The sequence below is a fragment of the Astyanax mexicanus genome, chromosome 19 (genome assembly GCF_023375975.1).
Source record: "Astyanax mexicanus isolate ESR-SI-001 chromosome 19, AstMex3_surface, whole genome shotgun sequence".
Classification (NCBI taxonomy): domain Eukaryota; kingdom Metazoa; phylum Chordata; class Actinopteri; order Characiformes; family Acestrorhamphidae; genus Astyanax; species Astyanax mexicanus.
Window position 1 is genome coordinate 38,480,212 of NC_064426.1, and position 18,032 is coordinate 38,498,243.

The 18,032-nt window shown below is 36.5% G+C and overlaps 1 protein-coding gene across 1 annotated transcript in view; it reads left to right on the forward strand.

Annotated features, from left to right (window-relative positions):
* The window catches only part of LOC103046751 (ral guanine nucleotide dissociation stimulator-like 1), a 47,550-nt gene that overhangs the window by 16,840 nt on the left and 12,678 nt on the right, over positions 1-18,032 (forward strand). Inside the window, exons 4-12 of the mRNA XM_022664970.2 lie at positions 3,615-3,784; positions 5,449-5,603; positions 5,741-5,971; positions 6,619-6,722; positions 7,724-7,808; positions 11,451-11,522; positions 13,944-14,030; positions 16,034-16,066; positions 16,394-16,515. Of these exons, the coding sequence (XP_022520691.1) occupies positions 3,615-3,784; positions 5,449-5,603; positions 5,741-5,971; positions 6,619-6,722; positions 7,724-7,808; positions 11,451-11,522; positions 13,944-14,030; positions 16,034-16,066; positions 16,394-16,515 (1,059 nt within the window). The remainder of the gene's footprint in view (positions 1-3,614; positions 3,785-5,448; positions 5,604-5,740; positions 5,972-6,618; positions 6,723-7,723; positions 7,809-11,450; positions 11,523-13,943; positions 14,031-16,033; positions 16,067-16,393; positions 16,516-18,032) is intronic.

Genomic DNA, 18,032 nt, shown 5'->3' on the forward strand with positions numbered 1-18,032 from the left:
TTTTAGCATTTAGCATTTAGATGCTCTTATCTGGGGTGATGTTAACGTGCAGTTTCTGAGGCTGGTAAGTCTTGATGATGAACTTTCCCTGTGCAACAGAGGAAGCTCTTCCTTTCCTGGAGGCGGTCCTGATGAGTGCTAGTTCCATCATTATAACGTTTTTGATGGTCTTTTTTTTTGTGACTGCACTTGAGGATTCTTTCAAAGTTCTTAAAATTGACTTTCAAGATTGACTGACCTTCATTTCTTAAAGTAAATCTTTATTTTTATTATACCAATATTCACTATTCACTGTATACCTGTAACTCTACCTCTTCACTACTTTACTTTAACTGATGCTCTCAAACTTTAACATTAAGAGACAAGAAATTCAAGTAATTAACTCTTGATGAGTTCAGCACAGCTGTTAACTGAAAGCCTGAATTACAGGTGACTCTACCTCATAAAGCTGACTGAGAAAATACAGCTAACACTGTTTTTATTTACTAAATAAAAAAAATATGTTTTTCTTCATAATTTGAATGACTGTCCAGCTCCCATAATTCATTGTTTTTCACTTGCCATGAGCACATTGACAGTGTACAGCCTCATTTACAAGATAACACCTCACAACCTGTACAGATGGGGCTCTGTTTCCAAGCTATGCTCTGAGAAAATGTTAATGTTATAAATGTTAGTGACAATCCAAAGTATTAAAAATCATAATTAATGGGTGTAATTTTTAAATGGTTAATGCAATATTTTTGTTTATCAAAGCTGAAAATCTACCTTTCAGTCAAATGTTGATTGATTTATTTCAAATCCACTGAGGTGCTTTTCTGTGACGGCTGTTCCTTGATGTTTGGCATGTCAGTGAGTATGTGGAATTGATGCTTTTTTGTGATACAGCTTACAAAGTTTCATTTTTCTTTTCTTAAGAATTATTATCGCTGCAGTCTGAACACGTGTCGGTGCTTGCATCTTGTTTTCCGGGCAGATTAAACCCGGATTCAGAGTGAATCACTGCGTCACTGAGTTTTTCCATGTAAAGCCCTTAAGGCAGATAGAGCTCGGGTTTATTAATGAGCGGGAAAACTCAAAAAGACTTTGTGAAAATTTGTAAGGTTTCTGAGGCTGGTAAATCTGATTAACTTATCCTGTACAACAGAGGAAACTATTGCTGTTCCTTTCCTGGAGTGTCCCTGATTAAAGCCAGTTCCATCATCATCATTACATTTTTTTGATGGTCTTTTTTTTACCGACTGCACTTGAGGATGCTTTCAAAGTTCTAAAAATTGACTTTCAGATTGACTTATTTTAATTTCAAGTCATTTTTTATGCTTCTTTAGTAAGTTGAGAAAAGGAAGTCTACGTAAAAGCATTAAAAGTATGTTCAAATTAGATAAAGAATACTGAAAGTGCATTTTTAATTGAATCTACTCTATGAAAATACAAATATAAAACATTATTTTCCTGTATTTCCATGAAATGTATTTTTAATGCTTTAAAATGCTTTAAATTATATGTTGTGTTGATAGAAAATATATATAATGGCATTAAATACTGCTTGAAGTGCACTTTAGTGTATTTTTTCTTTCCAGTGTTTCAGTGTATAAAGGTATATTTACAATATACTTCAAATGTATTAAAAAGAATGTTTAAAGGCACATGCTTAAATCTACTTTCTAAGTTTACAGAAAGCACTCAGGCACAAACACAATTTAATGCTTTTGTGTTTGTTTGTATGTTTAAAATATACTTAAGTTGCCATTAGTTTTTCCAAAAAAGTAAATTTAGTGTTATAAAATGTTATAAAAGTACACTTTTAAAAAACATACTTAATACACTTTTCTTTTACAAGGGTGCTCAAATAGAGCTATTTACTGTATACCTGTAACTCTACCTCTTCACTACTTTACTTTAACTGATGCTCTCAAACACATTAAGAGACAAGAAATTAAAGTACCGTATTTTTCGGACTATAAGGCGCACTTAAAAACTTTTAATTTTCACAAAAATTGACAGTGCGTCTTATAATACGGTGCGCCTTTTGTATGGATTTTACCCGTCAGGTTGTAAGGAGCAGTAAACACACACTCGGTGCAGCGTTATAGAGAGTTTCAGTGCTATACAGAGTCCAGAGCCGTGCAGCTCCGAGGCTGGAGCAGCAATAGCATTAGCTAGCTTATTCACTGTTCAGAGATCAGTATTATCTAAATTATCTAAAGTAAACACACACACTCCGTTCAGAGCCGTGCAGCTCCGTGGCTGGAGCAGCAATAGCATTAGCTAGATGCTAACCGCTAAGCTAGATAGCTTTTTCACTGTTCAGAGATCAGTATTATCTAAATTTAGTACTTTTAATACTGCTGGAGCAGTATTATTAGAGTTAGATGCTAATCGCTAAGCGTTCACCGTTCAGAGGTGAGTTATCAGCCTGTAAGTCTGTGCTGCTTTGCCTGGCTAGCATTAGCTAGATGCTAAGCGCTAACTCTCTCAGAGGTGAGTTTTATCAGCCTGTAATCTGCTTGTTTACCGTGTTAAAACAAGCTACGGGGGACGAATCGCTAGCTAATATCTCACTGTCTTACCAGAACACGCAGGATTACTCAGTGTAACGCTGTCGTTTAAGTTTGGGTTAACTTTACTAGTTTAGGGGACTAGCTAGCGTGCTAGCGGATAGCTATGCTAACGCTGGTGCAGCAAGCCTTAGTGGACATCTGGAAATCTAAGCTTACTGTAAATAAACTGAAGCACGTTACTCACCCAAATAAACAGTTTTCAGGAGAGGAATCTGTGTAGATTAATATCCAGCACTCGTTTGACTTTGAAAGAGCTAGATTTGTATACTGAGACGCTCCACCGGCAAGACACCCCCCCCTCCCCCCCCGTGGGGGAAGGGAAACATGGCGCCACCCCTGTTCACTTTGATATAGGCACCCTTTCTAGTGTCACTTAACGCGCCTTATAATGCGATGCGCCCTATGTATGGAAAAATACCAGAAAATAGGCGTTCTTTGATAGTGCGTCTTATAATACGGTGCGCCTTATAGTCCGAAAAATACGGTAATTAACTCTTGACGAGTTCAGCACAGCTGTTAACTGTTAACTTATTTTTAACACTTGGGATTGTCACTAACATGCATAGCATTAACACTGTCCCAGGGCATAGCTTGGAAACAGCCCTCACCTGTACATGTTGTGAGGTGGTATCTTGTGAGTGAGGCTGTACACTGGTTAATGTGCTCATGGCAAGTGAAAAACGGTGAATTATGGGAGTTGGAGTGTGGGGTGATATCCATCCATAAGCTTTAGTACCACTCACAGTGTATAACAGTAAAGTAGGTGGTATTGATTGACTGACGAGAATTCAGCAAACAATATAAAACAATGTAGCAAAAGAAATACACACTGATGGCAAAAATAACAAATATTAATAACTGAATATTAAGAGACAAGAAATTCAAGTAATAACTCTTGATAAGTTCAGCACAGCTGTTAACTTAGGAGGTCCAGCTAAGATGTGCAAAACTGTCATCTAAACAAGAGATGCTACTTTGAAGAATCTAAAATCTAAAACATATTCATGTATGGCACTGTGATATTCAGTACCGGTATATGTTTTTTTGTTTCAGCTCTCTGTGGACGTTGCTCCAGATCTGGCTGGATGAGTTCGCTGAGGATTTCAGGGACTCTCCGATGCACTCTTCTTTACGCCTGATGTGTCTTGAGCTCAGACGTCATCCCTCTCTCTCTCCTCTGGCTAAGCACTACGAGGCTCTCCTCAGGAGGTTCCAGTCAGAAGGTCAGGATTTTGTTCCTCATAGGAACCTCGACTGTTTTTGATGCCCAATTTATAGTATAAACTTGATTTATAAATACTCTGACTTCTAAAACCCGGCAATCAGCAGCTGTGGACTCCTCTAGGCAGCAGCCTAGCTCTCTAAACATTTAAATTAACTGAAGATTAACTGGTGAAAGCTATATGAAAAGGTGAATTGTTAATACTTATGAATACTTGACAACTAGAATTATTTGGATGTGAAAAGGCAAAAGAATTTTAATTCGTATAAATAAAAAGCATTCATATATACAGCAGTGCTTCCTCTGACGTTAGGATTTTAAAGCAGCGACAGCAGGCATAGCTGCATACTAATGCAGGGAGTGTGAGAGAGAGCTGGCAGGGAGCCAACAAACTGCAGGTTTAAGTTCATTTTTACTTTAGCTACACTTGCACAAAATAAACAGTTTATTGGTATCAGTTTATTCAGTTTACTACCTATTCAAACTGTAGGTAGCACTGTTTAGTGAGATTTACAAATTGAAAAATAAATACAGAGGCAAAGTAACAACCAAATTGCTGACCACTGCTGAGTTATCTTTTTTGTTTAGAGCAGCACGGTTGAGTAAGTTCTGTAAGTGTGTAATTAATGTAGCAGTGCTGAAGTAAACTATTATTTAAAATAGCGCTCCTCTGCTGAAATACCTGTAGCTGCATTTATGATTAGAATAGAACTGCTTAGGTAAATGTACTGTGCTTTACTGGAATGTCTCGTGGGATCTTCAAAAGTGTTAACCCTCCAAGGCACAGATTTTTATTTTTTTGGAAGGAAAGTAATAACTGCTTTAGCATTATTCCTAATAAATGTAGCCTGTTTTAGTAAGCAAATGAAAAAATAAATAAATATGATGTTTTTAGACATTTTGTGATAAAAAAAATATTTTACAAAAATTAAGTGGATACTGTAATAATAAGAAAGTGGTGTGCTGCTTGATGACAACACCATGCTATAGAGGGTTTAATAAATATAAAAAAAATGTTTTATAATAGTTTGTTTCGCAATAGAAAATTTATCAAAAACTAGAGCTTAGATTGGTCCCAAAATATCCTGTTCATATTCTGCCAAAGCCCGACACAATCTATAAACTGTCATTATGAGCCTGAACCTGATTTAAACCCCACATTTTTTTAGTAAGTAGAGTGTTACATAAGCTTTTTATAAACATGTTCGGGCTGTTTGAATGAGTGAAATCTGTTTAGAAAGATGTAAATTAACATTACAACACTGAGGAAGAATATACCTAGTTTTTAAAAAACAATGTTGTTAAGAACAGATACATACAGTGCTGCATAGCCATAGCTTTATATAAAATCACAATACCATAAAAAAACAGCCCAACCCTGAGGAAAGTGATGGGAAATCTTGGCCCGTGTTTGGTTCAGGCATCGGCTTGGGCTTTGGCTCAGGCAGAGAATCTAAGCTGTATAGAAAACCTGCAAAAAACAGTTTCTGTATTCAACATTCAGCCAAATGTTTTAGTTTTTTTTTTTTTGCTAAAAGTCTTTGCCATTGTGATCGTTTAACACACTACTATTCCATGACTTTTGGCATGTCATATATCATGATGCCAGGCACTTCTCTGTTGTCATTAGTAATATAAAGAGAATTATCTTGTCTCTTCTCTCAGATGTTGTGAATAATGAGCAGGATGGTCTGGGAGATGATCCAGTGGCGGCTCAGAATGAAAAGGACTCGGACGAATCGGACGATTCAACCAATCAGACAGACTTCATGGATTTCTCCACTGCAGGACTGGCTGAGCAGCTCACCAGGCTGGACACTGTGAGTCTCAGTGCTACATTCGCTCCTCCTGATTGGCTGATTCTTGCTTGTTTGAATAAAAGAAACACTGTACAAACCAATAGAACTGTTCTGTATATGAATCTGAATCTGAATGATATTCTGTATGTAAATTTCAGGAGCTGTTTGTGAAGGTGGTGCCGTTCCAGTGTCTGGGCTGTGTGTGGTCTCAAAGAGATAAGAAGGAGAATCTGTCGCCCACCATCCGCGCCACCATCGCCCAGTTTAATGCCATCACTAACAGAGTTATCACTTCACTGCTCTGTCCTTCCTCCTGTCCTCCGTCCAGCCCACAGTCTGCCGTCACTCAGAGAGCCAGAATCATTGAGAAGTGGATACGAGTTGCACAGGTTTGAGACTTCAATTTTCTTTTTTATGGGGGTCCTCTGTGATTTTATTCCCGTCCGGAACGACCATGTATATGTTTTTCTCAGACGTCCTCTGAAAAAAAAAATGACAGGCTGAATTATCTACAGTCTGCATATAAGAGTTATAGAGGTGTGAAATATTTCTCACAGACCCCTGAGAAGCTAATCCCGTCCAGATAGAGCTTATCTGTGCACTTGCAAAGCTCTCAGAGCCTCCTTTTAAATTTCAGGGTTCTTTTAGTATTCTACCAATGAATTTTGGAGCTATTTTGAGCGTGTTGTTAATGGTGTAAAAATAGTGATTTCTTTGCATGGGTAATTCTTTGCCCCTATCTTTAGCATTGTAAATCTGTTGGGAACGTTGTATAAAAAAATGCTGTATTTCAGAATGCTGGGGACGAACAGAGTTTTTTGTTTAATTTTAATTTTAGCAGTGGAAAACACAGTTACTCCACTGACTAAAAAATAAACCTAGACAACAGTCAATAATCAGAGTCCCTAAATTGAGCTCTTAGGCTTAAAACTGTCTAAATGATCACCGTTAGTCACCATCTGGCCTTTTTCACAAGCACACATCTCTAGTAATGTATTTCTCAGCTGGTTCAATGGTCTGTTTTTAACTCTTATAGGAGTGCAGACGTCTGAAGAACTTCTCCTCCCTGAGGGCCATCCTCTCCGCCCTGCAATCCAACCCCATCTACAGGCTGAGGAAGACATGGGCTGCAGTCAGCAGGTACTCGCTAATCCCAGCTAACAGAAAACGTTTGCAGCCTGCCATCAGCTGCCAGAGCCCTGAGAGAGCATAATTGGTCTTGCTCTCTCTGGGTGGGTACAGTAGATGGCGCTCTTTCTTTAACCTCATCACTCCTAGGGTGATGTGGATCAGCACAAGGCTGCATCTGTGAGCTGATGTATCAGAACCGAGTCTCTGCACTTTCCTCCGAACGTTAGCGCTGTGATGCTACTCAGCAATGCTGCATCAGGAGCAGCTCAAAAAAGAGGTGGAGTCTGACTTCACATGTATCAGAGGAGGCATGTGCTGATCTTCACCCTCCTGGTGTTGTGGCATCAGCAGTGATGGGGAACTGGGGACTCCGTAATAAAACAAATAATGAAATATACCACTTTAAATAATAAATTTTCCTGATTATTTCATTTACACACCATTTTACTTGACTTTCTTTATCTTTGACAGTGTTGTGTAAACTAAGATTTTTTAAATTGATGTTTAATTTTAAACTCCTTAATTAGGGCAACTTTTAGACTCTTTTCCCTGTTTTTCTGCGCTAGAAATGCGTTCCATCTCCGCTTTAAGACTTTTTGGCCCGTTTTTCTGCGCTAGAAATGCGCACCCTCTCCGCTTTTACACTCTTTTCCCTGTTTTTCTGCACTAGAAATGCGTTCCCTCTCCACTTTTAGACTCTTTTCCCTGTTTTTCTGTGCTAGAAATGTGCTCCATCTCCGCTTTAAGATTTTTTGGCCCGTTTCTGACACCTAGCGTTCAAACGTTGAGTCTCACATTATAAAAACCTGCTTAACAGCGGCGAACTTTCATTCTATTTCTAAAATACCTCGCGAGACACTCCAAAAAAGAAACGGGCCGCAAATGGCCCGCGGGCCGTAGTTTGGACGCCCCTGCTGTAGACTGTAGTGGAAAATGACTTTCTAATGATGTTCTACTGGAGTTACAGTGTGTTCCTGTGTGTGTATGACGTACTCTGTACTGTTTTCCAGGGAGAGCTTGAGTATCTTTGAGAACCTGTGTGAAACTTTCCCTGATGAGAACTGTGTGCTGACCAGCAGAGAAATCCTTGTGGAGGTAAGATAACACACTTATACACACAAACACACACATTAAAACAGAGCCTTTTCCCCTCTGTTATTGTGTGTAAGGATAGTTAACTCTTAGCATGGATTAACCTTCACTCTGCTTTGAGCACTTGAGCGTGACCGCCAACACACAGTAGAACCACGATAAGGGGGGGTGGGACAATGTGCTGTATGAAGAAACCTTCCACCTCATTTCTATCCCATTTTCTACCCAGTTTACAAGGCCAATTACCCAACCCACTGATTAGGACTCCCCCTATCACTAGTGTTGCCCCAACACCTCCTCTGACACATGTGAAGTCAGACTCCGCCTCTTTTTGAACTGCTGCTGATAATTTAGCATTGCCGAGTAGCTTCACAGCGCTAACGCTTGAAGGAAAGCGCAGCGACTCGGTTCTTATACATCAGCTCACAGACGCAGCCTTGTGATGTTCGACATCAACCTCAGAGTAATGAGGCAAACAAGGGCCTTCTACCAACCCAGAGAGAGCATGACCAATTATGCTCTCTTGGGCTCTGGCAGTTGATGGCAAGCTGCATGAACGGGATTTAAACCAGCGATCTCCCAATCATAGTGGCAGCACCACTCGTAGCCCTGGAAAGCCCTGGATTTGACAGGAAATACAGGGGTCTCTTTTTTAAAAGCAAATGAGCGCGTTAAAAAGTCTCAGAAGTAGCCTATAAACATCTATGCTCTTAAAAAAAGTTATCTGTGTAAAATAAGGACAGTGGCTATTTATACCACAAAACCTTATAAGCTCACTTCAAAAGAATGCTGGAATTTATATTTTCTATGATTAAATTGTTCCTGCAGTTTATTTACGTGATCTTTTACTCAATAGTTCTGTATGAAATTGAAAGAAGTTCAACTTGTGTAAAGCTCTTAAGACACTAAAGCCCTATCTGGACGGGATTAGTTTCTCAGGGGGACGTCTGTAAAAAATATTTCACTCTTCTACTCAGTGACAAAACTCCTGTATCTGGACTGCAATTAAAAAAACAGGAGGACCAGTGAGTTTTTTTTGGCTTTCTCGGTCACATGACATCGCGATCAGTAGCTCCTCCATTTCCACTCCCTGTTGTGTTTTTTATGTGGATCTCCTTGGAAACGCGCGCCCAAAGTGTAGTTACGGTGTGCGGCAGTGGACAAATAGCTGTTTTATTAAACTCAAAGTCACGAAACTCAGAGATGTGTGTCCGGACGGGACTAAAATTACCGGAGGACCACGAAAAGAGTACAGTAGATAATTCAGCCTGTATTTTTTTATCTCAGAGGACGTCTGAGAAAAACACGTACATGGTCGTTCTGGACAGGAATAAAATCACAGAGGATTAAAATCCCCATAAAAGAGAAAATGACTACAGAACCCCCTGAGAATTAATCACATCCGGATAGGGCTTAGGTTGATAATGTAATAATCGTGACGGGCATAATGGGGTCTAGCTTGGTCAGCGATACAGAAAAACCAAACTCAAACAAGAAGAAACCCTTTATTAGTCAAGAGCTTAACTGTTTAACCAACATAACCATCTTGTGTCCAGTTTGAGCTGGTTATTGGTTATGCTGTGCTCTTCTTCCAGCAGTAGTATTTGCTCAGTATTGTTATTCTACCCCATTGTCATTGTAGTGTCCTAACTTGCTCTCTTCGAGAATTAGATTAGGTTCAGGCGTTCTTCATTTAAAAAGGAATTCTCCAGCAAACAGAGCTATTTTAGTGTGTGTTCTTCTCTCAGTGTTCTCTGCGCTTGTTCACGCTTTTTCCACAAGTTTAATCAGATTTCTTGGCTTGTTAAAGAGGGCTTTGCCTTATTTAAACTTCTGCTTTCACTCAGTGTTCTTTAGTTCAGTTCACCCTGAGTAACTCATATCCACATGCTCTGAATATGTAACCGAGCTCTTGCTTCCGGAGTCTGCTATTGTTTTTAGTAATCTTGCAGTAAATGAGTCCAGGTTTGATCTTGAGAAATGGTGTCCTCTTGGTTTAAACATTATTTTGCTGTACTGAGTGATTTCCGCTTTGTAACAAACTTGTGTTGACCTTTTGTTTACTGTAAATAAATAACTGGACCCTATTTTTGTGATCAGCTTAGTTAAGAATGTGTCAGCGTGTATTTGCTATCGTAACGACAGGAAAAGTAACATGAGCAAAAGGCATGTATTAATTCTCTTAATTAACCATGTGTGTGTAGGTTTTGGCCGTAACATGACATAAACTAATCAGTGTGTCACTTGCCATTCAGTATTCCCTTTAATAGCTAAGTGTGCTCTGACTTTGGCGGATTGCTATTTCAGGGGCGCAGCTAAGAATCAATATTTTAAACCTCATCCTAGTGAACACTTGTAAAGTAAACTACTTGTAAATTTGTTTGTCATGTTTTGTAGATTCAGGTTTTGGAGCCCTCTCTGGTGAGAAGGTGTAATTGCACGTGGAGCATGTAAAAGAGTACTTTTAATACAAGTTAGTTTAAATGAATAGCAAAATAAAGTTGTAATTTTTTTAATCCAACAAACCTACCGGATCACTCTCCAGCCAACAGAGAATATTAAAAGAACATTTTGCAACAGTTTTGAAAAGGTTTCAGAACTTTTAACATTCTGTAACATTACAGAAATAATGTTTTAGATGTGTGACATAATAATAATGGTTTGCATCACAATGTTATTAAAATGTTTCTCAGACAATGTTACCATATAGATGAATACTAATGTTATAGAAATGTTAAAAGTAACACACTGGTAAGACCGCTGGTTCGAATCCCGATCATGCAGCTTGCCATCAGCTGCCAGAACCTTGAGAGAGCACAGTCGGCCTGGCTCTCTCTGGGTGGGTATAGTAGATGGTACTCTTTCCTCTCATCACTCCTAGGGTGATGTGGATCAGCACAAGGCTGCATCTGTGAGCTGATGTATCAGAACCGAGTCACTGCGCTTTCCTCCGAGTGTTAGCGCTGTGATGCTACTTGTTAATGCTGCATCAGTAGCAGTTCATAAAGAGGCGGAGTCTGACTTCACATGTGTCGGAGGAGGCATGTGCTAGTCTTCACCCTCCTGGTGTAATGGTATCACTAGTGATAGGGGGATATACAGCTGTGACATTCAGAAAACGTCCTATTAACCAATTATTTTTAGCTGGGTCTGTTTATAGGAAGAATTAAGTAAACTTTACTTAATTTCTGCATACAATATTACCTAATTACAATTACTTAATTTATACAAAATTATTGAAATAATTTATGATACATAATATATTATAATTCCTAAAATTTAAATATTTTTAGTTAAAACACACAGATTACACTGTGTATTACATGCCATCCATGTGTTGAGACAGTGAGACTTGGTCTGTTTACAAAATAAATCTTTAAGATTATGTAAATATTTGAATGTGTGTTTTAACTAAAATCATATATAATATTGTATAAAGTAAGTAATTGTAATTAGGTAATATTGTATGCAAAAATTAAGTAAAGTTTACTAAAATAAAGGATCGAAGAAGGAAAAACAGAAAATCTCCCACAGCAGTACTGTGTAGGATTGAGAGCGATGTGTGAGTGTGTCAGTGTGTGTGTGTGTGTGTGTGTGTTCGGTGTGTGTGTGAAATGGTGATAACTGTCTCTCATCGTGTTCTAGGACGGAGGCCAGGCAGCTGTGGAGAACGTTTCTCCCCGGACGTCGAAACGCTGCGCTGTATCCAGACAGATGGTAAAGGCTTTATCTCAGCGTGTGCTGAATCTGTTAATAATCACTTCTTTTATTCCCATAAACAAAACCACTCTGCTTCCTCTATTCATCAGATAGAATCGAAAAGGAAACTCCAAGGCCAGCAGATGTATATGCAATTTGGCCCCCTGTCCGAACAGGAAGTGAGGCTGAATGGGGGGCTGGGGGAGGGGGGGGGGGTGCGGGGTTCGGGGGATTCACGTTCAGGAACTTCCCCCACTTTGTTTATTTACAATATAAAGCGGTGCTTAAACGTTTGTAAATCCGTTAGAATGTTTTCATAAACATGAACTTAAACATTATCACACAAGTCCTAAAAGTAGATGAGGCAAACATATTATACTTGGTCATTTATTTATTGAGGATTATCTACTATTACATATATTACATATATTATGAAAATGATGAGTTTCTTTGATTTTCCCAAATTGAAAACTTCTGGAATATAATCAAGAGGAAGATGGATGATCACAAGCCATCAAACTAAAAAAAAACTGTGATTAAAAAACAGGGTTATTCCACCAAATATTGATTTCTGAACTCTTAAAACTTTATAAATATGAACTTGTTTTCTTTGCATTATTTGAGGTCTGAAAGCTCTGCATCTTCTTTGTTATTTCCGCCGTTTCTCATTTTCTGCAAATAAATGTTCTAAATTACAATATTTTTATTTGGAATTTGGGAGAAATGTTGTCTGTAGTTTATAAAATAAAACAACAATGTTCATTTTACTCAAACATAAACCTATAAATAGCAAAATCAGAAAAACTGATTCAGAAACTGAAGAGATCTAAATCTGTGAGTTGCAGAAGTATGTGAACCTCAAATATTAGCAGTCAGTTTGAAGATGAAGTCAGAATTAGGTATTTTCAATCAATAGGATGAGAATCAGGCATACAGTCATATGAAAAAGTTTGAACACCCCTATTAATCTTAATCATTTTTAGTTGTAAATATTTGGGTGTTTGCAGCAGCCATTTCAGTCAATCTAATAACTGATGAACACAGTAATATTTCAGGATTGAAATAAGGTTTATTGAACTAACAGAAAATGTGCAATATGCATTAAACCAAAATTTGATCGGTGCAAAAGTATGGGCACCCTTATCATTTTATGATTTGAATACTCCTAACTACTTTTTACTGACTTACTGAAGCAGAAAATTGGTTTGGTAACCTCATTGAGCTTTGAACTTCATAGCCAGGTGTATCCAATCATGAGAAAAAGTATATAAGGTGGCCAATTGCAAGTTGTTCTCCTATTTGAATCTCCTCTGAAGAGTGGCATCATGGGCTCATCAAAACAACTCTCAAATGATCTAAAAACAAAGATTGTTCAACATAGTTGTTCAGGGGAAGGATACAAAAAGTTGTCTCAGAGATTTAACCTGTCAGTTTCCACTGTGAGGAACATAGTAAGGAAATGGCAGGCCAAGAAAAATATCAGAAAGGCAGAGAAGAAGAATGGTGAGAACAGTCAAGGATGATCCACAGGGCGGAGTCTGTTTTATTTAAAGAACAGGGATCTATCATCAAGTCTGATCTTTACAACACATGTTTGTGGAAGTGTAACATGGCACAAACAAAATGTCAAAAGATTTCTGTTTGTGTCATGATAAAAGGAAAAAGAGTTGTTAATGCTTATCGAAGAGTTTGATCACCCCGAGAGTAAGGCGTGTTATAGTCTGTGAGGTCTCATAGGACCCTAGGGTAACTTCAAAGCAACTGAAGGCCTCTCTCACATTGGCTAATGTGATGTTAATGCATTTTAGTTTTTTTTCTCTGTTAAGATTTTTTTGTCTTATTAAATGTAAGATTATTAGGGTTATTTTTGGAATAATGAGTAATTAGCACAAAACAGCCAATTTATTTGTCAAAGATTTAAGATATAAAATTACAGATTTTTACTTGATTTAGGTTTTACTTAAGGAATTTTGAGATTTTGAGAACGCTTATTATATTTACAGAAATCATACTAATAAAAAAAATCTGCTTGATATAAGTATATAGTACTAGTACTAGTCAAAAGTTTGTACACACCTTATCATTCAATGTGTTTTTTTTATTTATTAAGGTCAATATTGTATGAAAATAAGAAACAGGATAAACTCATTGTAATACTCATAATATCAATACTTTTATTGTCCATTTTATTCTTTCTTTGGCTTCAGCTCTAAGTACTAAAGTATGTTGTGTCTGTTATGGTGATAAATTGCATTGAAAGTCAGTATAGGTATTTATTTACAGTATAAATACAGTGTAGGTCTCATCCTTCATTCTCTGTGTTTGCTGTAAACACTGTTGCTCTGTGTTTTGTGTTTTTATTATATTCTGATTCACAGGCTGTTGTTCTAGCTGATCTCAGTTAATAACAGATCTGCTAATACCTGTATTTTTCCACAGAGCTCCACCAGCGGAGCTGTGCCTTACCTGGGAACCTACCTGACCGTGCTCACCATGCTGGATACGGCTCTGCCCGACACTGTGGAGGTGAGGTTCAATATCTGATTAGGCATAAACACTGAGAAAGTTAGTAGTTAGGACAGGGTTGTAGTTATGCTTTCTTTTTATATTTTGAGTAAAATGTTCTGTTATTTAGTCCAGGGTGATTGAAAGTATATGGCTGAACCGTTGAGACAATCTGCCTAGATAAATTGGGGAGAAAAATAGGAGAATATTAGCAATAAATCATAAAAAAAAAAAAAAATATATATATATATATATATATATATATATATATTAGGGGTGGGCAATATGGCTCTAAAATAATATCACGATATTTCATGGTATTTTTGCGATAACGATATACTTGGCGATATAGGAAAACTAAAATATGAGGAATATATAATAATATATAATATAATAGGAATATAGTATAATAGTATAACAGTTTAATCATAATGTGGCAAAATTAATAATATAGCATAAAATAATATAATGCAGCAAATAATATTGCAGAATATTTAGTGCATGCATATAAACTGCAAACTAAAACAATTATACAATAAATACACCTAAAGCTTCACAGTAAATAATAGACTGCCCTAGTATCACAATATGGATTTTTAATATCACAATATTTCTGTGTCACAATATATTGTATACGATATAATATTGCCCACCCCTAATATATATATATATATATATATATATATATATATATATATTTATTTGTTTATTATTATATATATATATATATATATATTTATTTGTTTATTATATATATATATATATATATATATATATATATATATATATATATATATATATATATATATATATATATATATATTTTTTTTTTTTTTAGATGCTGTAATTGGAAGATAAACATATCCTTTCTTATATTCTAAATAAATAAAACATAAATAAAATAAATTCACTGTTTTTAGCTGTTTTAAGTTCACAGTAAAATGCTCTTATTGCTAAGAAAAATATAATGAATTATAATTATTGAGATTATGTCCATATTGTCGCTGTCCAATGAAAAATATGTTTCTATGAAGCACTGATAAAACCTTCCTAACTTCTAGTGGAAGTCAATGTAAAATATATATTTATATCAGGTCATTTTGAAGCATTTCTACTGGTCCATTCGTCAAGAATGTAAGGTACAGTGTGTGTAACACACAGTTTGTGTGTTTCAAATTGTATAGAAAACTAAAAATTGACAAAAATTTGAACACATAAACTGTCCCTTACTTTCTTGATGAATGGATCAGTAGAAATGCTTCAAAATGACTTGATATAAACTCTTTTTACGTTGACGTCCATTAAAAGTCATGATTTTTTTTATCTTTCTTTTACAGATACATGTGTTTTTTTATGAGACAGCAACAATGTACAGCTCTGGAAAAAAAATAAAAGACCATTTAAAAATGATGAGTTTCTTCAATTGTATCAAATTGAAAACCTCTAGAATATAATCAAGAGGAAGATGGATGATCACAAGCCATCAAACCAAACTGAACTGCTTGAATTTTTGCACCAGGAGTAAAGCAGCATAAAGTTATCCAAAAGCAGTGTGTAAGACTGGTGGAGGACAACATGGTGCCAAGATGCATGAAAACTGTGATTATTTGCATTATTTGAGGTCTAAGAGCTTTGCAACTTGGGAGCTTTGAATTTGGGAGAAATGTTGTCCGTTTTATTTTATTTAAACATAAACCTATAAATAGCTAAATCAGAGAAACTCATTTAGAAACTGAAGTGGTCTCTTAATTTTTTTCCAGAGCTCTATTGTATGATTGTATAATGATAAGTCGATAATGCCATTTTTGTGACAGAGCTACTATTGGTTAATCTGGGAATAACTCCCAGATTAAAATCTTGTCCAAACTTTTGTTTCAAAAATTGCAAAAATGAAAGTATAAGATTAGAGTTGCGTGATAGTGTTGATCTATATTGCAGATTATTGATCTATATTGCTTTTAATCAGCATATGCACAACAAATACATTTAAAATATATCATTGTTCTGTTTCTTGTTCTCTACAGTGCGGCCTCATCAACTTTGAGAAACGCAGACGGGTGAGTTTCTCACTTTCTCTCTCAGTCTGGTCGTCACGCTCACGGCGAGCCCTCTGCGTGGCTGATCACATTATCAGACTTATCAATACACATTGGTGTGGCGCAGAGAGATAAGGCTGTTCTGAGGTCAGGGGATATCCTCCGATAGTCTTTATTCAGCTGTGTTGACTCTGCAGGGATGGGCTCTGTGCTGCACAGTCTAATCTCAGGACTGCGTAGCTGTGCCGCGTGGAAGCGGAGGGTTATAGGAGTTATGTAACTCTACTGGTTCTCGTTCTCTCACTACCTCACCCTTATCAAACATCTGTATCACTCTTCTTCCTGCAGGAGTACGAGATTCTGTATCAGATCCGTCAGCTGCAGACGTCCTGCTCCCAGTACCTGTTGCCTCACCACCCTCAGATTTCTGCCTGGCTCCAGCGTCAGAGACTCCTCACTGACCAGGAGAGGTGAGGCTCAACTAAGCATACAGAACATAATATTACATTAAATACAAGATTAAATAGAAACACCTGAGCACTTTTTTCACAAAAAAGACTCACATGGCATTAATTTATACGAGAGACCACAAATAGACTGTTTAAAATGAATTAAAAAGCGATGGAATGGGACCTTTAAAATTGTAGCAAACAGTACTTACTGTTTAATAATTGAGTTATCTCTGTAACTATTATATTTATATATATATATATACTGTATATAGACATGTTTAATAGTTATCTAATAAATATCTCTATAACTGAGGTTAGTATAAGACCCCTTAAAGTAAATTGTGTATATGATTAAACTGCTATGGTAAATTCATGATTAGACTTGGACTCCTGAGGTAATTATATGATTAGAATTACACTACTGCTGTGAATTCATTTAATCTTGTGGTACATATATGATTAAAATTGAACCTTTGAGGTTAATGCATGATTAGAATTGGACTCCTGAGGTAAATTCATGATTAGACTTAGACTCCTGAGGTAAATTCATGATTAGACTTAGACTCCTGAGGTAAATTCATGATTAGACTTAGACTCCTGAGGTAAATTCATGATTAGAATTGGACTCCTGAGATAAATATATAATAAGAATAGTACTGCTAAGGTAAATTCATGAATAGAATTGGACTCCTGAGGTACATATATAATTAAAATTGCACTGCTGAGGTAAATTTGTGATTAGAATTGGACTCCTGAGGTAAATATATGACTAACATTTACTTTCTGAGGTAAATTCATGATTAGAATTGTACTGCTGAGGTAAATACATAATTAGAATTGCACTCCTGAGGTACATATATAATTAAAATCACACTGCTGAGGTAAATTCGTGATTAGAATTGGACTCCTGAGATAAATATATGGTTAGAGTTTGACTCCTGAGGTTAATATAGAATTAGAAATGCACTGCTGAGGTAAATTTATGATTAGAATTGCACTCCTGAGGTCCATATATAAATAGAATTGCACTGCTGAGGTAAATTCATGATAAGAAATGAAATTCTAGGGCAAATTCATGAATAGAATTGAACTGCTTAGGTAAATGTGTTATCAGAATGGCACTGCTATTTAAGGATAATGTTTTTTTTAATTTATTCTATTCTAATAATGTTTGAATATTCATATTAATTTAATGTTAATTGTGCTTTAAAACTGTGTAATCACATTATTCTGTGAGTTTAAGATCATAATAATATTGTTTATTGCAATTATTCTCTGGAAAATATATCATCTATTAAAGAAACATTTATTGTGAAAGACCTGATTGTGTTTGTGTCAGTGCTGGAAAGGTAGAGCAGGATTCCAGCTCTCTGCTGAGAGAGGTTTAAACCCTCTGAGGAGATGGTTGTATAATGTATCAGGGGAGATTCTGTTACATGATTTCTGATTGGCCAGTTCCTGCAGTACCTGTTATTTTCCCCAGATTTCCCCACATTATGTCAGATAGCCTGAATAGCATGATGCTACAGGGCTAA